This window comes from Thrips palmi, unplaced genomic scaffold, assembly GCF_012932325.1.
Source record: "Thrips palmi isolate BJ-2018 unplaced genomic scaffold, TpBJ-2018v1 HiC_scaffold_18, whole genome shotgun sequence".
In the NCBI taxonomy this organism is placed as follows: Eukaryota; Metazoa; Arthropoda; class Insecta; order Thysanoptera; family Thripidae; genus Thrips; species Thrips palmi.
In genome coordinates this window covers 2,037,026-2,062,234 of record NW_023144627.1, presented here as the reverse complement: position 1 = coordinate 2,062,234, position 25,209 = coordinate 2,037,026, and the positions used below count along the sequence as shown (strand labels likewise).

Here is a 25,209-nt window from a genome sequence, read left to right as displayed (position 1 = left end):
GGGTGACAGAGCTCGGAGACGCCACTTACCCACTCAGCTTAACGGAGGACTCAGAACTGACGCGTTTGGACCGGGCGGAAGCAAGGGTTGCTACCACTTTTGGCCGGCAGAGGGCGCTCCGGTCGTTCTAACGGCTGGCCAAATTCAATTAGTTTTCGATTTGGCGACGACCATAAATATTACGTAGGACATCAAAATCTCTCAAATATTTTTTCTTGTCACTAGACATAGTCTTGAAGCGTTGACAACAGGTGTTATGCAAATTCAGAATACACCGGCGGAGGAGAGGGGAGGGGGCGAAGGGATGGGGGGGCTCTGGACCAGTAGCTTCTCTCAGACAGTTTTCCCACGGACAAGACATGACAGGGGGAGTATTGCCAATAATTCCAGAAAAATATTTCAGCCGGAGAAATGATATCAAACACGTGTCGGCATGAAGGGGACAATGAATGAAAGGGATGGGCAGCACCGGGAGAAAGGGGGTGGGGGCGCGCCAGCGCAGCGTGGCGCGGCGTAGCGTCGCTCGGCTCGGCGCGGCCCCGCGCTCGGCTCGGCCCACCTCGGCGCTCGGCTCGGCTCGTCACCGGCGGCATGGCGTAGCGTAGCGTCGCACAGGGGGAAGGGTTCCTGCTGAGACGGAACTTGCGCGGCGGCGGGTAAAATTCAAATTGGCGAAACACGCTCGGACTTGCACGCGGCTGCGCGCGGCCGCGCGGCGCTCCCAGGTAAACGTGCGTACCGTTCCCTCCCCCAGCGAGCACGGCGCAGTAGCCCAGTGGGTTAGAGAGAGTGATCAGCTGCGCTCCGAGCGCAGAGGCACGGGTTCGAGTCCCGCTGGGTGCGAGCGCCTTTTTCATCAACAAGTTCCAGTTTTTCCCGTGAGGGCGCGCTGGCGGCGCTGGCGCTGGGTATAAATCCAGGCGCCCCGACCGCAGGAGCATCATTCTTCGTTCAGTCGCTGACCAGTCCACATCAGCACGATGACTTACGCTATCTGCGACATTCAGATGCTCCGGGGCAAGCACGGGGAGTATGTTCTCAAGGAGGTTTCGTTCTATGAACAGAACGAAGCAGCCCAGATCCACAAGTCGGCCACCTTCGCTCCACCCTACCCCGGAGATGAGATCCCCGAGAAGCAATTGCGCCAAAACAAGTACATCGTGAGGCGCTTGCATTCCCTTCCCTGGGAAACTGGCTTCTCGCCCTATGACAGGCTCCCTCAGACTCTGAGCGAGATGTCGGCGGAGTATGACTTCCTCTACGTGAAGGGGGATGAGAAGAAGAGAATTCTTCAATTCCTCTTACCCTCAAAGAAAATCTTTGATGTAGAGAAGTTCGGTTGTCCAAGCCTCAAAAAATTACCCAAGGCCTGGGCACCTTGCCATAATGATACCATAGGCTCTCACAGCTCCAAAACTTGTGCTGCGCGCAATGCGAAGCGAGTGGGTTTGTGGATGCAGGTGTACCTCAACTCACCTAATTGAGGGTGCACTGTAAAGAAAAAACTGAAAACACAAAAAAATCATAAAACGACAAAACTCCCTAAAAAAATTAAGCCAATGATATCCGTCTGATTAGGCGCTTCGGGAGAGACAGCAAGGAGGCCCGATGGGTGACCTGGGGACAGAGCGCAGTGGCCTCCCAGCGGCGGCGCGGCACGGAGCGCGGCGGGCCGGCCTACCTCGCAGGCGCTCCGCCTCCTCCGTTAAGCGCACCTCACGCGCCTCACAGTCCTGATCGCCTCAAACGCCCCCTGGGGGGTTGAAGGGTAGGTTAGGCCCACCCCCTAGCTTAGGTTAGGTTGGGTTAGAGCCCTCATCTTCACCTCCAAAAAAATCCGCAAAAAATGACAAATTTTTTTTTCCGAAAATGACCCATTTTTGACCCTTCCGAAGGTTAGGTCAGGACAGGTTACCTGGGGGGGCCAATATGGCGCCGGGTGACCTGGGGGTACCCTTACTACTCCCCGTGTTTTGGGGTAATTTCGGACACCCCTGGTAAAAACGACTTTTCGTTCTGATTTTGGTCCCAAAATCGATCACTGTCTCTTTCTTATGTGCTAATATGATTATATGAGAAATTCGTAAGGGTCAAGATGTAAAGATATGGTAGGGGTGGTCATCATACATAATTTGAAGTCATGTTTTGCACTCATATGTAGTTCGATTTCAGGAATAGCGGGTGGAACTGGTAGAGCCATTTAGAACGCTTCTATTTTTTAAATTTTGACCGATTAGCTTTCATAGGCAACTCGGGCCATACATTTTTACGCGAAAGTGAATCTTAAATCTTCCTCTACAAGATTACATACAATCACATACATGCATAATGCATATGAAGGGCAAGTAGTCGTGGTCGTATGTACGGTTAGGAAGATACAGGGGCTTAGTGGAAAGCTTTGCATTTTAATTGTAGTAAACCGGCGAGGTATGCAGCCATTCGCCAAGACTAACTCTCATGTCACATGAAAGAAAATTAATCACAAAACAGTCGTTGACACTAAGGTAGGATGTGCACATAAAACTAAGTATTAAAGATGTAGCTTTGCCCCATTTTTTATGAAATTCGAAGTTTATAAAGCAACCGCTGTAACAATTGGGAATTATCGTTGTTATTGGATTATATTCAACTTCCAGAAGAGCTTTCCAGCTTCCATTACTCAAACCCTGCGAAATAGAAAGTGTTCAGGACATACCCACTCTCCCTGGCGTGACGTTTGTATGTCCGAAATTACCCCGTAAAGTAACAATTTTTTAGTTTTGAGCTCATATAAACCATACTATTTGACCCAGGTGATTGAAAATTTGACACAGTATGCTCTTAACATGATCGAATCGACAAACAATCACCTCATGAACCGGCCATGAACAGTTTCGGCTTGCCAGTCAATGTTTTTACGCTTAAAGCGAATTTAGGTAAAAATGGTTAAATACAAAAACCACTCTTTCTCCTGTAGTTTGCCCCTGATTTGGCCTCCGGGTGATTGATCAGATGGCATTAAGTGTGGCCGATGCGATGCGCGCAACGGGACAAGCCTCCAAGTTGGCCGTTGGATGGGAGCATCATCGCCAAGCTTCCGGGCTGAGTTGTCCGAAATTACCCCGTTTCACGGTAGCGTCAGAATGGCCCCGGTTCGTCCACTGTAGGGGGGCTCTGCAGAAGGGGGATTATAGAGGTCATTTCCCTTCTCTCAGGTACTTGATGGGCCTCCTGGAAGGTAGGCAAAATACACTACTTCGCCCATAAATAGGCAAAAGCCACTGCTTTACCATCGCCCTAGCAAAATTCTTGATACATCCTGTTACCTCGTCGCACGTTGCGCAACCGATCCACCCTTACCGTGGCCGTGGGTTGCAGGCGTCGGCGCGGAGCAGGCCCAGCAGCTGCTCGTCGGCGAGGCCTTCTCCCTCGCAGTGCCGGCTGGCGACGCGGTCCAGGACGAGCAGGCCTCGAGCAAGGAGACGGGCAGGAAGGCGCGCCGCGGATTCAACTGGGGAGTGCGGCCAGCGTTTCCGGACTGAGAGCGGAGCGGATTGCGGGACCACCTTGCAAGTCACACTGAGGGCGGACCTCACTCGTGCGGGGTGTGTGGCAAGGAGTTCTCCAAGAAGAGTCTTCTTGTGAGGCACTCGAGGATCCACACCGGGGAGAAGCCCTTCAAGTGTGGGGAGTGCGGGAGGGCATTTTCTGTTTCATCTGATTTAGTGAGACACAAGAGGATCCACACTGGGGAGAAGCCTTACAAGTGTGACGTCTGCCGAAAAGCATTTTCTCAGTCATCTCATTTAGTGAATCACAAGAGGACCCACACCGGGGAGAAGCCTTACAAGTGTGACGTCTGCGGGAAGGCATTTTCTGATTCATCCGCTTTTGCGCGACACAAGAGGATTCATGCCACGAAGAAGCCGTAGGAATGTGGTGTCTGTGCAAAGATGGTTTTGTGGGCATGCAACGCGAAATGACACGAGGGGACCTATGACGCGCGGACGCACACAGGTGTGTTGAGAATGGGCGCTCTCTATTAAGCTTTGTTTGGCTTCACTCTGAGTTAATCTTCTGTTCTCGTCTATGTCGACCTTGTTTCTTTGGATTATGTCCTTGCCTTTTAATGAAGAGTTGCTGTGTAAAGTGAGCACCAGTATTGCATTCTTTTTTAATTTCAGTTTATTTTATTTCCCTTGCTAAATTGCCACACGGACGATTCTTTTTGTTTTATTTCCTATCTCTCGGGAGTGGGCCACTTGTTTCTCTTCGTCGACATTTTTGCCAGTTAGTGTTGTTGTTCTGAGAAGTGTAAAGTGACAGTGTAGTCTATTGGAAACGGCGGGAATACCGATTGCAAACCCCCCCCTTTTCTGTAACACGTTGTTTGTATCGCCTTCTTTCAACCAGAGAAACGAAGGTTCTCTTAACGTCGACTTGATTGTACAAAACCAGGTGTTAAACGAGTTGTAGTAGACCTTTCCATGATCGAAATGATTGTACGAAATAAAATCGAACTGTTCGCACCATTAATGTTGACTGACCCCCATCTCGTTCCTCCCACGAACGGGCGCACGTTGCCACTGGAACTTCGTTGACGTAAGTTACATTGTAATTGCAATGTCTTTCGAAGCGGTAAGTTTCTTGTTTTATCGGTAGGAGTATCGTTCGAAGTGTATTTTTCCTTTTGGGTGTGTCTGCGCAGTGACGACAGCCCACTCCCTGTTTGTAACCGATGTGATGCCGTATGTGAAATTTACTGAAAATATGACGGAAATTACGCTTGACGGAAATTACAAACATGTGTTTCTGGCTCACTGCAAATGCCTATCGCCCAGTGGCGCCAACACGTGGGTGCAGGGTCTGCGGCCGCAGACCCTGATTTGGGGTGGGTGGGTGGTTGCGGTGGTGGGTGTGGGAAGGGGAAAAGAGAAAGGGAAAGGGGAGAAAAAGGAAAGGAGGGGAAGAAAAGAAAAGAAGGAGAGGAAAAAGAAGAGAAGAGGAAAAAGGGGGTTGTAAGGGGCTGAATATCAGTCGCTCCCCCTAAATGAAATTTCAGTGGGCGCCACTGCTATCGCCACAGAAATATGCCATAAGTTTGGCACACTAGTTCGACGTCAAGACACGTCTTTTCACGTGTAGGATGTCTTTCAAAACCCAATAGGAGAGGAGCGAGAGGGGCATACGGAAATTACACCAATTGTTACAACCCACCGATTTCACACACAACTTCCACTACTTTGGATTGTTCGATGTTCATAATCCTAGTTCATGCTATTGCCGCTTCAATTACCTACATTTTGTTGCAAACGGGGTCGAGATATCTTCATTTTTGCGGACTGAGGGACGCCCGCCAGTTCGACTTTTCACGAATATTTGATTGGTCGCTGCTCCGCTCCCTGACGTCCGATCGACGCCAACAACGCGTATGGAAGCAATCGCACAAGTCAGTTTTTGGCCATTTTCAGTGTATTGCCCCCTTAAACAGTCTTACTTTCTCCCATGTTTTTTGTCTCCAGCAGACATTTGGCTTGTGTTGTGATCATCAATTTCTTCTATGGGAATCTCAGGGACTTCATCAACATCAGAACTATCACTGTCAGAATTTATGATTCGCCTTGTAGTTGGTGAAGTCGGTGTAGTCTGTTCGTTTCCTGAACTGACTTTACTGACAAACCGCACCAGTGGACCTGTTGTTAGTAGCACTCGGTTTTCAACGCCAGTAACAAATTCTTTCTCTGTTTGTAATACTTAAAAGGGATAAATTTAAAAAAATACGATTTCAAGAAATCCTAGGAGTCACGAAGTCAATTTGGGTAGGAGTGTGGGGAAAGCAAAAAAGTTATGTAAAAAGTAGGGGGTGGCTCAAGGGTGGCTACGAATGGCAGTGGTACCAATGTGGTCGATGTGCCACCCGTCAAAATTTAACCTTGGCAATAAAGAGAAATCAAAATGCCGGGAAATTCGAAAAATTCCAATCCTAATGTGTTCCACAGTGACCCGACAAAGGAACATCTTTGAAGTCCATCATTATGAAAATTTTGGTTGCAGAAAGAAGGCAGTAAATTAATTTTCGCGGGTTGGCAACAATTTTGTCGGCGTCTGCGCCCTTGCGAAAATCGCGAAGCTGAAAACACGAGTATAGTCGCGCATTAAAACCGCCCCTCCATTGTTGCTGACGTTGAATTGTTTGGCTTGTTTCAAAAGGCTACGGTTCTCTAGTCATGTTTTCTTCAATTCTGTGTAATAGTTCTCACTCACAACGTAGCAACACCATGACGGTTGGCTTGACAAACTTTATAAACTCGAGAGGGATGGTCTCGAAACGCGGGTGAGTCTTGTTCGAAGAACATGAGCACTGAAAGTCGCGAGGTGGAGCGAAGTGATCATGGTGCTAACTGAATCAGAAGTACCATCAAACCTGGCTAAAAGGAGCAGCTATATGACCAGCTTATTCAAAAAGAGACTGAAAGTCTTAAAGCGACTCTTAAACTACATTAAGGAAAGATAATTCACAGATGCATGTGCACAGGTACGCAGTTAAATGGCTCAATTCACTCCGATTTGAAGAGTAACAAAAATTTTCAACAAAACAACAGCAAAAACAACAACGCAGCGCTGCGGGATTGGTGCGGGACACTCTCATAAAAAGTCACTGGCCGGCCGGCCGATCCAAATGGCCACGTTCGAAACGACACCAATTCTATTGTTGCATCTTGTCTATCTGCAGTCAAAAAAAATTTTCATTTCGAACGTGCTATTTCAGCTTTTGGAGTAAGCTGTACAGACCCAAAAAGAAGCTCCGCTATTGGTCCGGCTCGGCTCGGCTCCCCCCACTCCCTTTTTTTTCCTTTGACGAGTCGAGTTTTGCCATGGAAACGGCGATTTTGACAGCAAATTTCTCAAAATTGGCCGTTGACTTTTTAACCAGATTTCGGCATCAGAATCAGCGTTCAAAGTTCTACAAGTCTGCAAAATCTCATTAAAATCGTATAGAAAATTTCCGAAATGCATAAAGGGCCACACAAATCGAATCTCGGGCCGGCTGAATCCTGGGTATACTATAAGGCTACTTCGTGCCTAAAAAACTCACTGTAAATTTCAAAGATTATCAAGGAAAACCTTAATACGTACCATAAATATCGTCGGCAATAAAAATAGTCCGGAGTAGCCGGAGACCGAGGACGAGGGCTGCGGGATAGAGTGGGGTGGGGGGAAATGCGACGAGAGAGGGAGTCGGTGGAATGACTTCGGGGGGAATACCATCAGGAGCCCAAGCAAGCCGAAGAGAACACGAAGGCAGTCGGCTCCGACATACGCTACCCGCGTTCGGCGCACTAGGAATCCGTAAAATACTCCTGCTGGGGACTGTAAATGACTGTTTTGACTGTTGTGACTGCAGTGACTGTCGATTGATTGTGTGACTGTAAGTGACTGTTTTTGCGACTGTTTTCGAAGCGTACAGTGACTGTTCCGAGTTACGTACCACAGTGGGCTGGGATCGCATTCTAGCCGCTTAAAAATAACCCTTTGATAGTCGTTTAAATTGGCCGATTTCAATTCTTTTTGATGGGAAATTTTCCGTAAGGGAAGGTGGGGTACCATGTGACGGTTTTTGTTAAATGCCCGTCAACCCAATACTACCAATCACATTAGTCATGTGAACAAAATGATTCTTCACCTTAAAATTTCTGTTGAGATTTCTCATTTATATGTTTTGGTTGCTGAGTTATCCCGAGTTGAATGGGCCAAGTCAAAGTGTCACTTCGTACCCCACGTAGTACACTATGTGACAGCCTTAGTGTACCATGTCACAGTGGCCTTTTGTCAGGGTTTAAATCATATTCAGCGTACCTATACGCAAAGAATGAATGAAGAAGTCCTCCAGCTTTTTATTTCCGTTGAGTTTATCAATTTATCATCTCTGGTTCCGGAGCAATGAAGGTTTTAGTTATGTGTACAAATGTCATGGGCTGAACACATTCAACTGAGTGAATCGTGGAATCCCATAGCGAATGACAGTAGTGTCACATGGTGCCCAGATCAACAGTTTTAGGGGAAACAGCAATAACGCTCAAAGTTTATGCAGTAGAGAATCGAGCCAAAGCTTATTTTGCGCTTAAAACATCAAAGAATAACATCTTGCAGAGCATATGTCCTTAAAATGTATTTTAAAGGTAAAAAGCGGACGCGGTGGGAAATAGAAAAAGTTTCCAATGAGCTATTTTAAGGCGGTTTCCAATTCTGATCGCTACCATTCCCGTCCTTTTCGAAGGAGAGTCACGACCTATTGCACGTCAATTCTCCTTCATGATACCTTCCCTTGAGTCTTCTTACCGCTGTTGGATAGCAAGCCGTTTGGGAGAAAAAGCCAAAGTCACATGGTGGCCGTGTCACATGGTACCCCACCTTCCCTTAGATTCCAAATCTGGTCTTGGAATTGACGTGCGACAAATACTTTGACCGCTTCGTGCCGTCAAAGTTCAACATTCGGTAAAAGTTCACTACAAATCTAACTGTCTACTAAGTACACACTTACAAATGCGTGCTTGCCAGTACACACTTACAAACGCATGCTTAGCCAAGTACACACTTACAAATGCATGCTTGCAAGTACACACTTACAAACGCATGCTTGACGCATGGAGTTGACGCATGGTGAAGCATGCGTTTGTAAGTGTGTACTTGCAAGCATGCATTTGTAAGTGTGTACTTGGCCAAGCATGCGTTTGTAAGTGTGTACTTGCAAGCACGCATTTGTAAGTGTGTAGTAGACAGTTAGGTTTGCAGTGTTCCAATGTGATGCGAAAAATAAGCTGTTCTATATTTATACATTGTGAGCGATTGGAGTGCTAATTTCAAACTTCCGCTGGGTTCCTCTTGAAGCTTAAGGTCTGCCCTTTCAAATGGTACTAATGTTTTTGTTTTCTGACCAAAATTAGACGAACGGCGCTCTTTTTTACCACAAAAAACGCAAATTATCAGTAAAAAAACCTTAAAGTTTGAGATCTACTACCGAATCAACCCCAATCAAGCAGGTCTGTACACTAGACATTGACGAGAGGCATGCCTTGATAAACGAGAAAAGCTGCGCAAACTTGCGCAAACGCAAACGCAAGGCCTCTAGAAATGTATACTTTTCGCCGAAACAATGTATTTTGTCAAAAAGTGGTGGGCTGACGTCACGGGTGTGCTCGTTATCACCGTGGGCGTGAGCGTGCTTGCGCACAAGCGCACTATCAACGCTGCTGCTGCGCGCCCATAGCGAGTGGCGCGCGGTCTGAAGTTGTCACGCCAAGCTTTTTCTTTTGGGGAATGCATTGAGGAAACAAAGGCATCAATAATGTGCCCTTTAAGGGCGTAAACATTTATCCCCTACCGCGGCCCGCTACCCACTTCATACTCACTATACATCCGGTTTTGTGCATCCTTTTCTTCTTTACTCGACGGCGATTTGAAAAGTCTTTGCGTCCCAAAGTCCAGTAATTATGAGAGCTGCTTTTCTTACATTGATCTGCATTCCGCAGAAGAACTGCCCCCTGGACCGGGCCACAGTAGTGGGGATGACTCTCGGACAAAACAGAGGCCCCAGAAGTGGGACAAAACGAGGAGTCTAACATAACCCTCCAAACATTACAAAGTCCTCAAAACAAACAAGAATGTAGAAAAATGGTCCTTTCTTATCCCACAAGGACTGAAATCTAAGTCTGGGGTCAACTTCGATGTCAAATTTGGCATCAGCATATTCAAAACCATGGGATATAATGTTTATCTCAACACCAAAATTTTTGACCAACTAAACCCTACCGAGATTTGAACCCGGGTTTCTTGGATTCGGTCGCAGGTTCATCAAATTGTAAAATATTGTTAGATAACATTTGTGCCATTTTGTGCCATCAAGGGATGCTGCTACACACCAAATTTGAAGGCTCAACGACCAAGAGTGGCAGAGAAAACAAGGTAGGTTTACGCCAGACCGCGTCTTGTCGTATCAGGCTTCGCGATGTCTCGCTGCCTGTTCCTCCAATCCGCGCCTGGCGTACCTACCTTGGCCTGCGGCGCTAGCCTGCCTTCGGCAGGCAATGGCTTGTCCATCGTCGGTTACTTCTACCTTGTTGCATGCTGAGGGCCCCAGACCCCCCTTCATTCTAGATAGAGTTGCTTCATCTACAGATAACACGATCTTGACCCTTGTAACTGTTTAACTTGTCGAGGCTGGGGGGCTCCGCCCCCCCCCCCCCCCCCCAAGACCCCCCCTCCTTCAAGACAGAGGTGACCAGCCTGCAGAAAACTCGATTTTTCGCCATTTTTTAGGTGTTTTTCGGCTATTAAAACTGAACCAGTTGAGCTAGGATCGGCTAGGATAGTGAAATTTCGCGTGTGCCGAGCCAAGGACATACCCAAGAAGTGTGCAAAATCTCATTGAGATCGGCCGAGCCGTTCAGGAGGAGTAGTGCGGACACATATAAGGACAGACAGACCGACAGACAGACAGGAAAAACTTTTTAACCCCACGGGAGTAACAGGCTTCGCTATCGCTCAGCCAATAATTATAAGGGCAGAATGCGATTCCAGCCCACTTTGCGTACCCCTCGTTTGAAGCTAACATCTCCGTGAAAAGCCTTCTCTGCTACCGCACCGCAACCTCTTCATGTCGAGCTCAGTTAGAGAGCCTCGAAAGTCAAGGACCAGATACGATCTAAGGACCCCTCGAAACGTCTGCCATTTATTTCAATCGCAAGAAATCGCAAAACCGCTCCGTCATTTTTAATTTGGATATTTATAGAGTACTATGCAAATTTGTACCTTATCCATCAGGGTCTCCTCAGAAAAGTGTAACGCAACAGACAGAAAACTCCGACCAATGGATTCCCGACCACAGTTCACGGGGGCTTCGCTGTCGCTCAGCCAAAAAACATTCCCATGACTATTATCTGCTTTTACGTCAGCGTTTGCCTTAACTTTTTTTTCTCTCTGATGGGATAGTTCGAAAGCGGTACAATTTTTTTTTTTAACCAGGGTAACGAACAGGATCCGCAAAGGCATCCGTGTAAATGGCATCGCGTTGTTGGGGTTTTTTTCGGTTCGGCCGATCGCCCCCTCATTCATGGTCTCCGGCGTGGGAAGAAACGACCTTTTTTAAAATCACCGTTTTTAAATGGTTTTTCTTGCCTGTGGGTAAGGAAACGAAAACTTAAATTTTGTTTCCCTTTCAAGTTTTGGGTTTCCTCAAACTTCTTTTTGGGGCCAAAATTTAAACCTAAACCATAGACAAATATGCACTTAGATTTTTGGAAGCATTATTTTTGGGTCATTCTTCACGATTCGTTGTCCCTGCCCCTTCACTGAGAATGAAAAAGTCATGATCAATACCCAATTTTGGGCGAGGTTTACTTTCTCACCCACACTGTTAGAAATTAGCTCCAAAATTTTTATGGAGAAAAACCCTATAATCACGTACAGGGAGACTCCATTCATTTTCCATTTTTTTTCGGAGAGATTTTCTCAGGGCTTAAACAGATGTTCTTCGGAGCATTACTTGGGTCCTGATGGGAGGTAAAATGCATGTCTTTTCTCAGAATGGTTAAAGAGGGCTTCGCTGAAGCATTCTTTAGTCTGAATGGTCAAAGAAGGGACAATCTTTTTCGAGCTCATTTGACTTAAATCCTGTAGCTTTCCCGTAATATTATGAAAACAGAGGTAAACTAGTGGGGGTTTACCTTTCCCTCTTTTTTTAACGGGTTGAAAACCCTTTTTTTTGTGTTTTCGTGATAGTGAAGCATGCTTTTTTTGTTAAAAATTCCAAAAATTTTCGGAGAAAGCCCAGAATTTGCATTTATGGAGAGCTCCATGCAAAAGTTTCGGAAAAACTCCATGATTTTTCCTTTTTTTTTTTTCGGAATTTTCTGACAGTGCAAATTTGGGCGAAGCTTCCTCGCCCAATTTTGGGTGAGAAAGGGTGTATCAGCTCCCTATATAGCTCCATAGTATTATGACCCAAATTTGGGTGAGGAAACTTTCCTCACCCAAATTTGGGCGAGGAAAATTTCCTCACCCAAATTTGAGTAATAAAGAATTCCTCACCCAAAATTTTAGTCATGATCATGACTCTTTCATTCTCAGTGTTTGTGACGAAACGGTTTGTCTAAAGAAGACGCGGTTTGCGCGATGAGATGGTAATTTTTGTGCTTCGATGTAATCCACTATTGGGTTCGAAAACTTCTGAGGTTTTCAGATGGCTGTGGCCTCCGATAGGTACAAAATGTAATGTAAACTCCGTAGCTGCACTACAAACCTAACTGTCTACTAAGTACACACTTACGAATGCATGCTTGCAAGTACACACTTAAAAACGCATGCTTGGCCAAGTACACACTTACAAATGCATGCTTGCAAGTACACTCTTGTAAACGCGTGCTTGGCGCATGGAGTTATACGGCGTCAAGCATGCGTTTGTAAGTGTGTACTTGCAAGCATGCATTTGTAAGTGTGTACTTGGCCAAGCATGCGTTTGTAAGTGTGTACTTGCAAGCATGCATTTGTAAGTGTGTACTTAGTAGACAGTTAGGTTTGCAGTGTGTCCCGAAGCATAGCTCACAATATTTGCACCTTTCCTATGTCTCAACGGGACACAGGGTAATCGTTCACGAGGGCTCTGTTTGCTGGCCTACACTGAGATTCCAAACGCTATGAGTATAGCACGTATGGTGCAATGCAGCTGAGATATCGCACCATACGCTCGACCATACGTGCGATGCCATAGCCATATTGCACCTTACGTGCAAAGCGTCCCAAAAAAGCCCTATGCTAATGCATGGGAATTGGGGGGGGGGGGGGGGGTGCATCGCACTTCAATGTGCAGTGCTTTTGCATTGTACCAATTGACGCTATACTCATAGCGTTTGGATTCTCAGTGTACGTGACAAGGTAGGTGTACCGCCAGACCGCATCACGGCGTGACTGGCTTCGCTCCGCTACACCAGTTACGCCGATCCGCGCTCGGCGTTACCCCACCTTGGCCTGCTGCGCTACGCTGCCTTCTGCAGGCTCTTTTCGTTCCCTGAAGGCAGGGTTGGAACGCAGGAATTAATGTGAATCCCAGTATCAACATTTGGGTCTGAAACCGCTTCATTCCGGGTCAAAATGTAAGTTTCAGAGTGAATTAGGTGTAATATTCGTGGTAAGCACATTGGAATCTTCTGGAATCAATGTGGAACTCAACATCAATGAATTGGTCCAATATTGGCCGACTTGTAGTAGAAACATATATAAGTGGTCAAATTGAGTGTCATTTTCGTGATGAACATCGTAAACAGCCCACATCAATTTCAAACACGGGGGGGGGGGTATTTTTTTCACAAAAAATTCACGGAACGGGCCAAAAGACGGTAAACTAAAAAATTACCACAACTTTGACGATTTTCACTGGTGCACTGCAGATCCAATGGCAATACTTTTAGTACCTTTTTTGGCGATACAATTGAGTATCGCCAATAAACGGCCTTACGGAAAAGTATTGCCTTCAAAACGGCGATACACAAAAGTATCGCCAAAATTTGGTGATACTTCGGCGTATTGCCACGATTTGGCATTAAACGTTGAACAAATCAAGGGGACAAGTCGTTAGTTTAATGCCGTGGTTTTGGCGATACCCAAAAGTATCGCCAAATTTTGGCGATACTTCTGTGTATCGCCGTTCTGAAGGCAATACTTTTCCGTAATGCCGTTTGTTGGCGATACTGAATTGTATCGCCAAAAATGTTCTTGAGTATCGCCTTTGCATTTGCAGTGTGTGCCCCCTTAAACTCGCACGTATTCTACAGATATTAAATTTGGCATAGGAGCATGTGTTTCGTCATGGCCAATAGAGTAATATCTGTTTCGAGTTGTAAATATAAAAATTTAACAGAAAAGAGCCCTTTTCACAACGCAGGCTCTGGCACTGGCGCCACCTAGCGGAGAGAAAAATGCTTTTCGTTTAGTCTGAAGTCCCCGAAACGAAGTTGGATTAATTTGACTGTCATACCTGATTGTGAGTTAACCTAATATTAGGTTGGAGGAAAGCTGTTCAATTTTCTCTTCTGTTTGAACATACACTGGCGTCCAAAATGAGGTCTCCCCTTATTCAAATAATTATAACTTTTTTCGTTGTCTTCGGAAATGCTTGAAATTTGGCAGAAAGGTACCTTAATGGGTCTCCTAAAGGTTCCCAAAACGTCGCAGTTGAAAGTTACTGCTAAAAGGGTAAGCCACCCCCATGAAAAAAGTTGTCAAAATGATGTCTAAAGAACAGTTGAAAATGGGCTTTAAAAATTGATTTTGACTAAATTTGCTAAGAGGGAGTGTCACTGACCGGTGAAGAAGCGATTTGCCGAGATTCAACCCCCCTGTTCAAACCCACCCCATATACCCCCAAATGGGGTAGCTTCTGAACGGGTGGGCGTCAAATCGAGGGGGAGGGGGGAGAGGAGAACGCAACAGGCAAACCATTCTTACTTTCAGTTTTCGTATTTTCCTCTCTACACTCCGGAAGGGTTTCAATCATTCTAGAATGCTAAAAAACTAACTCAGAACCTATGTTTTTGAAATCCCCTTTGCTCATCAGTTTCTTTATTTGCATAAGTGCCGTCTCGTTTTGCAGACGGCAGCCGGTATGAGAAAGTGGTCAGCCACACGCTGCTAGCAACCTAAAAACGCTAATAACCTAGTTCAAAACGATGTTCTGAATATATCAAACGAAGATAATTGTTGATCTAAGATAAACGCCCCCTGTGGGCCACTTTGGAGATGTTCAATACGAAATTTGGGAACAATTGGTGATGAAGTTGCTGAGAAACGTGAGCGTGTACGCTACAAACAGGCAGGCGCACGACCAGTCACATTTTAGTGCGCCCAAACGCGGCATGGGCTTCGCTATCGCTCAGCCAATTAACATCTTGCTTTAATTGATCCAGGAAGCGGAAGAAGGGAATAACTTGACTTATCCCCAAATTGAGTTTTTATTTTAAAATTGTGCCTTAGAATGGTTTACATCATTACACCAAATTATTTGACTGAATTCCAAGCAGTTTAGGAGAAAATCCACATGGAAAAAGGGTATAACTCAACTTAACCCCTTTTACAGTCTAAATTTCATTGGAAAATGGAGATAACTCAACCTTAGTCTACATGAGTCCGTTTGACAAATTGGCAAAAGGATATAACTCAACTTGTGTTTTTATGAATCTAGTGTAAAAAGAATCAACTCAACTTAACCCCCCCTTAATTTTAAATTTCAATTTGGAAAAAAGAGCTAAGTCCAAAAAATACACCAGAGTAACATACACTTTATGCAGACTATTGTTCCACTTGAGTTGTCTCCAAATTCCACTTTGTTTAGGAAATATAAGGTGAGCTGACTCTGTTTTCCATTTCAACGGAAAGTGATGAGTCGCAGAATTCCTCTACGGAGTGACCTTACACTTTTGATTTTTTTCCAAAATTTAACAAATGCTTTTTGAAATTATTAACATCTGCAACATTCATTTGTTTTGTTTTAGTTTTCCCTGCTAACAGGTTTTTGTTTCTCCTGAAAAATGGCCAAAATTGAGTTATCCCCTTCTTCCGCTTCCTGGATCAATTACGCAATCATTTTTAACATGTTTTTGACGAAATTTTGTGGCCCCGTAGCCAATTGGATCAAAAATGATATGTCGATTACGCCGCCGCCGCTAGCCTAAAATTGGCTGAGCCATATAACGATATTTCGCTTCCTATTCTAGGGACCGTATGTTGTTACCGTTCGCGAAATGGGGCTTTGTCCGGAATATGACACCGATGATGACCTCAAGATAGAAGGTGTTTTACACTTCAACCGTTCCAGCAAGGACAACCTACTCTTCAATGGCTACGGCACGGTAAAAAACAACATCTTGACTCGAGGTGCAACCAGGGTGAGTGAGTGCCATTGTACGGAAAATGTATGAGACCAAGCAAAAAGTATCTATTTCGCGACTGCTGAAACGAGCCAATTCTGTGTACGAACCTATTCGGACATTCCTATTATTTAGCTGCTGAGTGATCTTGGTCGCTTCAATCTGCAAAATTAATCTTTGCCTCTCTTTGACAGGCAACTATTGATTTCGCCAAGTGGGATTCAGTGTCGGGATGGAGAGAACACTACTTAGTAATGCCGTTTGGAGACGTTTGTTTTCTTCTAGAGGACATCGTTACAGATCTAGCAGAGTTACTTTCGAAACACGTCGACGGGTTCCCACGAAAGTGCCCTCTGCGGAACGTGAGTCCGAAGCAAACAAACACGGTTGGCTGCCATAAACAAAATTTATTTTCACACTTTCGCAAATATTTTCGGAACGGGCTGTCCGATCCTAGTCTTGTTTTCGTTCAATGGTAGATCTGATGTTTTCCAACAATCGGTATAATAAGGCTCTCTTACAAATTTCGACTCCTTTGTCGTTCCGTTTTACATTTTTAACTGAATTATCAAAATTTTAATAGCGTTGTTACAATTATGACAAGGTAGGTTTACGTCAGACCGCGTCTTGTCGTAACAGGCTTCGCGATGTATCGCGGCCTGTTCCTCCAATCCGCGCCTGGCGTACCTACCTTGGCCTGCGGCGCTAGCCTGCTTTTGGCAGGCAATGGCTTGTCCAGCATCGGCTACTTCTAACTTGATAGAGTTGCTTCATCTACAGATAACACGATCTTGACCCTTGTAACTTTTCAACTCCAGACCCCCCTTTCTTCAAAACAGAAGTGATCTGCCTACAGAAACCTTGATTTTTCGCCGTTTTTAAGGTGTTTTTCGTCTAAAGAAACTGAACCACGTGAGCTAGGTTGGTGAAATTTCGCGTGTGCGGAGCTAAGAACATACCTAATAAGCCTGCGAAATCTCAGCGAGATCGGCCGAGCCGTTCAGAAGGAGTAGTGTACACACACAGACAGACACACACACAGACAGACAAAACTTTTCAACCGCACTGGAGTAACAGGCTTCGCTATCGCTCAGCCAATAAAATTGGAAAAAAGTGGTGAAGGAGTCTTTATACATAAAAGAGGCAGAGATTAACAAATAACGGGAAAGGACTGATGTTCCCTCGGATGTTTCTCATGCCGAAAGTAGGACCTAATCAAATCACACTCCGGGGATACAGCAAAAATTGGAAAATGACCTTCGTTATCGTAGGGGGTGGCAACGGCCTAGAGAGACCGTGAAGCGATGCTCGCGCGGTTAGTGCAGAAGTTGCGCACTTGTTATGGATTATGAAAACTAGACTGAGTTTTTCAAAACGCTTATTGCACCGATGGAAAGGGCTTGAAATTTCGGGTGCATTAGGCTTATTGCTCTTCTCGACCCCCCCCCCCCCCACTATAAAGGTGCAGTGAAAACACTGAAAAACACGAGAAATCATAAAATTTAGGACAAGGTAGGTTTACGCCAGACCGCGTCTTGTCGTAACAGGCTTCGCGATGTCGCGCTGCCTGTTTCTCCAATCCGCGCCTGGCGTACCTACCTTGGCCTGCGGTGCTAGCCTGCCCTCGGCAGGCAATGGCTTCTCCATAGTCGATTTTCCTAACTTGTTGCATGCTGGGGGTCTCCGCCCCCCAGACCCCCCTTCATTCTAGATGGAGTTGCTTCATCTGCAGATAACGCGATCTTGACCCTTGTAGCTTTTTCACTTGTCCTGGCTGGGGGGCTCCGCCCCGCAGACCCCCTTTCTTCAAGACAGAGGCAATTTGCCTACAAAAAACTCGATTTTTCGCCTTTTTTAAGTGTTTTTCGGCTTTAAAAACCAAACCAGTTGAGCTAGGATGCACTGCAAAAAAAATCCATCTTAATTTTAAGAAACTAGTTTGTGAAGCAGTTTACAAAGATTTTTTGCTATTAAAAGTAAGAAACTTTCTCCTCTTAAAACTAATGACCAAGTTTTTAAAATTCATAGATCATGGTTTATTAAAATTCATAAACATTTGTCTACACTCTCAGACCTTCACTGATTATTTTTTCTATATTGTAGAAAATTTACTCTACGGCTTACTGATTTTAGAGCGTTACTATGATATAGTAAATATTTTCAATAACATATCGAATAAATTTTACATGAGATACAGATAAATTAGCGGTAACAAATTTGGTCATTATAGACAATCTTTTACTTACTTACAAAAAATTTACAATGTCAGTAGAAATATGATGACAAATTTGTTTATAATCAAAGAATTTATTTTCTGCAAATGTAGAAGATAAAGTTTGTGCTCATAAACAATTTGTCGATGACTACTTTGTGATCTTCAGTAAATATATTCAGTGAAATTTTTCTCCGTTCAAACAAAGCTGATTGGAAGGTAATGCGCTTAGTCAAAATGATCCTACAAAACATTCTTAGCTTTGACAAGTCAAGAAAGGACTCAATGTAAGCGGCTTTTAAGAGATGGTTGAATTGTGACTTTTAGCGGAAACATTCAAAAAGTTAATCTGACTCTTTAAAATCTTTTCTGTTAATTCTTGTACATATTATCTGTATGTAGAGAACATTTTGCCTACATTTATAGATCATTTTTACTAGAATGGAACAGTAATTTTTTTCTGCTTGATCATAACTGTAGTTGCAGAAAATATAATCAACAGACCACTTTTCTGTAAGGTTGCTGATTATTTTTTCAGTACTTACAATCAAAAGGACTACAATTGCAGAAAAAATAATTAAACTGTAGGTTTACTGAAAATAACAGGAAAAGTAGCGATATTCATCGGCAACTTTGGCCCGTCCCGTACATTAAGAAACGTACGAATTTCGCCTATGTTTGACCCTGACGGGAATTAAACTTGAGTCTGGGGTTAAAATAAATGTAGTTTTCGTCATCAGCACCCTCAAGGACATCAGAAACAATGCAAAAACTCGAATAAAAAGAATGTTCAAAAATACCCCGCTGGGATTTGAACCCGGGTCCGAACTTCTCCGATTCGCTCGAAACTGGCACCATTGGTTTTTGGCCCGTCCCGTTTATTTTTTGTAAAAAAATGACGGAGGGACGGGCATATAGTATGATCCCTGCTGTGCGTCCGTTCGTTCGTCCGTCCGTCCGAGGACTTCCCGTGGTCCGATCTTGACCAAATTTGGTATGCAGCCTCCTTGGGTGACCCTAAGAACCGCCCGGTGGCAGCAAATCCGATCCGAGCCCCGGGGGCGCTGCTGCAGGTGCATCATGGTCTACATGGGGTCGAGGAGGATCTCGGCAACGGATGCAGCTAGCAGGGCATGTAGGGGTATTTTTGGAATCGGTGCGACGAGAAAAAACCAATGGTGCCACTTTCGAACGAATCGGAGAAGTTCGGACCCGGGTTCAAATCCAAGTGGGGTATTTTCGGAACATTCTTTTTATTCGAGTTTTTGCATTGTTTCTGATGTTTTTGAGGGTGCTGATGACGAAAACGACATTTATTTTGACCCTAGACCCTGGTTTAAATTCGTCAGGGTTAAACAAAGGCGAAATTCACACATTTGTTAATGTACGGGACGGGCCAAAGTTGCCGATGTATATCGCTACTTTTCCTGTTATTTCTCGTCGCCCCGATTCCAAGAATACCCCTACATGCCCTTCTAGCTGCATCCGTTGCCGAGATCCTCCTCGACCCCATGTAGACCATGATGCACCTGCAGCAGCGCCCCCGGGGCTCGGATCGGATTTGCTGCCACCGGGCGGTTCTAAGGGTCACCCAAGGAGGCTGCATACCAAATTTGGTCAAGATCGGACCACGGGAAGTCCTCGGACGGACGAACGGACGGACGCACAGCAGGCATCATACTATATGCCCGTCCCTCCGTCATTTTTTTTACAAAAAATGAACGGGACGGGCCAAAAATGTCCGTGGAGTGCACTGTTAAAAATTATGTTGTAATTTAGCAGTTAATGTGTTGCTAATTTTCTTAGCGATCAAAGTTGTTTTCAAATGACTTTTGTTGTTTACTAACGAGTTGCGTCGTTCGTCCACAAGATGTTTGTAAACCGATAGACAGCCTTATTTGCATCAATTTTTATTGCCGATTAGGTCACAGACCTAGTAGAGTCCCGGTTACCCCGCAGTTACCACTTCTTAGAATGTCCGGGTTGTTTGTACGCAGCAAAATATTGTTTTGAAACAGCATAAGTCATTAAAATAATTAGCAACGAATTCGTCGTTTCAAAACAAGCAAACTTGTTCACAAACAACAGCGTTGTCGAGGTTGGTAACTGTGTTGTTGTTTTAAAACAACTATTTTTAACAGTGTGTCGGAGAGTGTAAAGTGGGAGAAAAGAACTTCTATATTGACGTCCGATTTCGAGTGTGGATGTCAGAATTCTGAAATGCATCTCACATCGTGTCACATAGCAGTGTCGGTTGTCAAAAAATAGTCGGAGCACGAAGGCCATAGAATTGTATGTCTTCCATCTTCCGACTGTGCCTCAGCGGAGGAGGTGCCTGGACCTAACCTAATGGCCGACAGCAGACGCCAGCGAGTGGCAACATGGTTATGCGTTTTACTCAACTCCAGTGGAATATTTTGTTAAAAAATTTCAGCTAGCGGCTAGAGAAGACATTTACTAAGGCAATAGATGGTGTCATTTGGCAAAAGAAGTTCTTTTAGAAATACAAATAGGAAATACTTATTCGGGAACGGACACGGCGCTCTAAGCGCCACCTAGCGGCAGGTCTGTGAAACCTGGCCTTGAACCCAGCGGCTGACTGTGGGCCATACCGTGTGAGAAGTGGCTTGTCGACAGTTTGCGTGAAGTAATCAAACTAAACCTTCGGTTTACGTTGAATGTTACAGCTATCACTGAAGCGTTCAACTTTAACTTCAATCATTTAGTTTCAGAAATCTGGTTATGAAAAGTCATCAGTCATGAGGATTTTAAGAAACCAATTTTTACTTTTGGCAGGCAATCTTAATTTTGACAACCCTGTTCCTAAGTTTTAAAAGTGGTTTTAAAATTTACCAACTATTTATTACTTTTCATTTTAGTTTTGGTAAATGTAATAAAGTATAGCACTTTTCTCAAACTTTTCCGAGTTTTCATATCATTTCAAAATGTTATTAAATTTAAGACATTTTCATGTCTTAAATTTCAGAATTTTTTTGCAGTGTGGTGAAATTTCGCGTGTGCCGAGCCAAGGACATACCTAATAAGCCTGCGAAATCTCAGCCGGATCGGCCGAGCCGTTCAGGAGGAGTAGTGTACACACACAGACAGACACACAGACAGACAGACAGACAGGAAAAATTTTTCAACCCCACTGGAGTAACAGGCTTCGCTATCGCTCAGCCAAAAAACTCGAATGCGCCATGTTGATGTAAATAATTCCGCCCTTGTGTTCGGTTGAATTGGAGTATAGTATCGGGCAGTCTGCTAGGCCTAATGCACCCCAAATTTTGTACTCTTTTCATCTCTGCATAGCGTTTTGCAATCAACGGGCTAGATCTTACACACAATAAATTGAAATGGCAGAATCTGTCAAGGGCGGATCCGAGGCTTTAGGGGGGGCAAGTGGTGCGAATTGCCTACGTTCAGGGGCATTTTTGTTTGAAGATACACCAAAACAAATCTAAATATAAGCTTTTTCATTGCCATAAACCGGGGGAACTTGAGACAGAAAGGGTAACTTGAGACACTTCTGCTTTTCTACCTTTGGAGCTGCCACTTAGCTGGGCACATTCCGAGGTCAAAACTGTCCAAGCACTTGTTTACATACTTGATTGGAAAGAGGATTAAGCGTTTGAACGGTGGTTTTGGACCATGCGAGTCAGTGCTATGACCATTTTTGGCTGAGAGGCATTTTTTTTAAGAAGTCCGATCGTGGAACACGACCGATGCCGATTTCCTCCATTTTTTGGTCAAAGGTAGTCCTTGTGGGTCTAAGAAAGGCCACAAATTTTTTGGGCCGAAATATGCACCGTTCAGATTCTATGGGCAATTTTCGTTTTTCTCTGACAACTTTTCACATAAATGGCCAAAATTGAAAAATCACCTTTCTGAGGCCTCTATGCACTCCATTGAGCTCAAAATGTGGTATCTTATGTAAAATCACGCGAGGAACACGAATCCGGTGCCCGTTTGTTGATAGGACAACCCAAACAGATGTTATGACTGTTTTTCAGGTTTTGTAGTGGTTTTTACTTTTCTTGGGGTTTTGGTGTTCGGCATCGATTTTCGCCAATCCGATGAGTGGATTTTATAGATAAAGGACCAATCTATCATACTACGTGATAAAAAGTTTGTGTACGCCGCGTGAAAAGCAGTGGCGCTGCAAAAATTGAAAAACCGTCATTTCTGGGTAGTTTTAGATCAGAAAAGGGCCACCTTTCGCGTGACCGTCTCCGCCCCATATTCAGTCTAAATATTGTCCCAAGTGATGTCAGAGTTGGTGTGAAATTTCACCGCTGTAGCTCAAGTAGTTTGGAAATGGCAGCTTTCTAAAGTTTTGCAATCACGTAAGGCATTTACTTTAAGTAGAATTGCGGTAAATGTGAAGACTTGTCACAGATCGGGTAATAAATGAGATAGATGAGTGCGTCAAAGTTCTCTAGGCGTAATTTTGGACAAGGAATCCGATTTTGCCGGTACGAAGGCCCTAGGTGTACTCTAAAACTACGTTTTCGTGCGAACCACATAAAAATGGCCCTTTTTCCAACTTCAGAGTTCGCCTAGGGTCTTCGTACCAGCAAAATCGGTTTCCTTGTCCAAAATTACGCCTAGAGAACTTTGACGCACTCATCTATCTCATTTATTACCCGATCTGTGACGAGTCTTCACATTTACCGCAATTCTACTTAAAGTAAATGCCTTACGTGATTGCAAAACTTTAGAAAGCTGCCATTTCCAAACTACTTGAGCTACAGCGGTGAAATTTCACACCAACTCTGACATCACTTGGGACAATATTTAGACTGAATATGGGGCGGAGACGGTCACGCGAAAGGGGGCCTTATCTGATCTAAAACTACCCAGAAATGACGGTTTTTCAATTTTTGCAGCGCCACTGCTTTTCACGCGGCGTACACAAACTTTTTATCACGTAGTATGATAGATTGGTCCTTTATCTATAAAATCCACTCATCGGATTGGCGAAAATCGATGCCGAACACCAAAACCCCAAGAAAAGTAAAAACCACTACAAAACCTGAAAAACAGTCATAACATCTGTTTGGGTTGTCCTATCAACAAACGGGCACCGGATTCGTGTTCCTCGCGTGGTTTTACATAAGATACCACATTTTAAGCTCAATCGAGTGCATAGAGGCCTCAGAAAGGTGATTTTTCAATTTTGGCCATATTATGTGAAAAGTTGTCAGAGAAAACGAAAATTGCCCATAGAATCTGAACGGTGCATATTTCGGCCCAAAAAATTTGTGGCCTTTCTTAGACCCACAAGGACTACCTTTGACCAAAAAATGGAGGAAATCGGCATCGGTCGTGTTCCACGATCGGACTTCTTAAAAAAAATGCCTCTGAGCGATAGCGGAGCCTGTTACTTCAGTGGGGTTGAAAAGTTTTGTCTGTCTGTGTGTGTGTGTGTGTGTGTGCGTGTCCGCACTACTCCTCCTGAACGGCTCGGCCGATCTCGGTGAGATTTTGCACACTTTTTGGGTATGTCCTTGGCTCGCCACACGCGAAATTTCATTATCCTAGCTCAACTGGTTCAGTTTTTATAGCCGAAAAACACCTAAAAAACGGCGAAAAATCGAGTTTTCTGCAGATAGATCACTTCTGTCTCGGAGAAAGGGGGGTCTGGGAGGCGGAGCCCCCCAGCCTGGACAAGTTAAAAAGTGACAAGGTTCAAGATCGTGCTATCTGTAGAAACAACAACTCTCTTTAGGGGGGTCTGGGGGGCGGAGCCCCCCAGCATTCAACAAGTTAAAAAATAACCGACAATGGACAAGCCATTGCCTGCCGCGGGCCCTAGCTTGTTCCATGTGGATTTTCTCTTAAACTGCTTGGAATTCAGTCAAATAATTTGGTGTACTGATGTAAACCATTCTAAGGCACAATAATAAAATAAAAACTCAATTTGGGGATAAGTCAAGTTATTCCCTTCTTCCGCTTCCTGGATCATTTTGTAAGGTGCCTTTTATTAAACGCTCTTTTTTGTTGCAGATAACGTACAATGTCACCAACACGCCGTCCCGGATTGGACAGCTCAGGCATTTCCCCGTCCTGCCCTACGGCAGATTTCGCGCACATGTGCTCTACTTTCACGCCAAGAAACCGCAAGTCACGAAACCTCGAGCATGCACTAAACTTATCGTTGACGTGTCTCCAAAGCCAACAACCTAGGGAGAAATTTGATGCTTCTCATGGTTAGACACCGACTGCACTGTGAGAAGGAACTTCATTGTCGTTTGTTAATGCTGTTGTGACATACCCCCGTAAACATAAATACTACTTTTAGTCGTACTTTGGACGTCCTTTTCGGGACTATGGACATCCCTGAATCTTGTATGGAAAGTAGTAAGGGAGGGTGGGGCACCTACACTGTTAAAAATCCACTGTAATATTACAACACAACCACCTACAGTAATGCTGTTAAATAACAACCGTATTGTTTTGTATCTGAACGGGAAACCCATCCAGAAACAGCACTTTCGTTTCATAACAACTTCCTTGTCAAGAAACAATAATGTAATCGTGATTAAAAACAGTTGTGTTGTCGTTGAACAGGTTTCATGTTTAGAAACAGCCTTTTGCAATCTTAAAACATATATTGTTGTCAGGTTACAAGGGTCTTGTTTAATAACAGCACGATGAAATCAACACAAATGTTGGGATGACATCGTCGAAGACTCCAAAGAAGTACCGTCAGCGGGGGTAACTTGGGACACCAGGGGTAACTTGGGACAGTCTGCCCTGTACAGCTTGTTAGTGCTGCAATTCAGCGACGGGGCTTCCTATCGTCAAACCCGCGGCAGGGTTTTGTTTCAGAGGCCTCAGGGCACGCGCGGAAAGGTAGAAAAGGTGCATAACATCACAATTAGTATTTGAGAAAGGGGAAACTACATAATAGGGTTTTTGACAAAATATGTCAATCATTGACAAGTTGACCCTAGTGCAAGGAGTGAAGTGCAGATTTGGCCGATTAGTCTCTCTGGGTTGTTAGATCATACACAGACAATAAGGTTCGCAAAAGGGCATTGATTACAGTTTTCTCATCTTCGGTCCAGACTTCAATTTATCAAAAATCGAAATTTT

At 44.5% G+C, this 25,209-nt stretch overlaps 1 protein-coding gene and 1 pseudogene across 1 annotated transcript; both read left to right on the top strand.

Annotated features, from left to right (window-relative positions):
- Positions 1–4,425, top strand: part of LOC117645567 — a 19,961-nt pseudogene extending 15,536 nt beyond the window's left edge.
- Positions 4,426–14,142: 9,717 nt separating this feature from the next.
- On the top strand, positions 14,143–24,809 carry LOC117645566. The gene is made up of 4 exons (XM_034385865.1): positions 14,143–14,226; positions 15,744–15,914; positions 16,091–16,258; positions 24,118–24,809. Exons 1-4 carry the CDS (start codon positions 14,143–14,145, stop codon positions 24,295–24,297), a joined length of 603 nt encoding a protein of 200 aa, XP_034241756.1. The 3' UTR covers positions 24,298–24,809.
- The last annotated feature ends 400 nt before the right edge of the window (positions 24,810–25,209 follow it).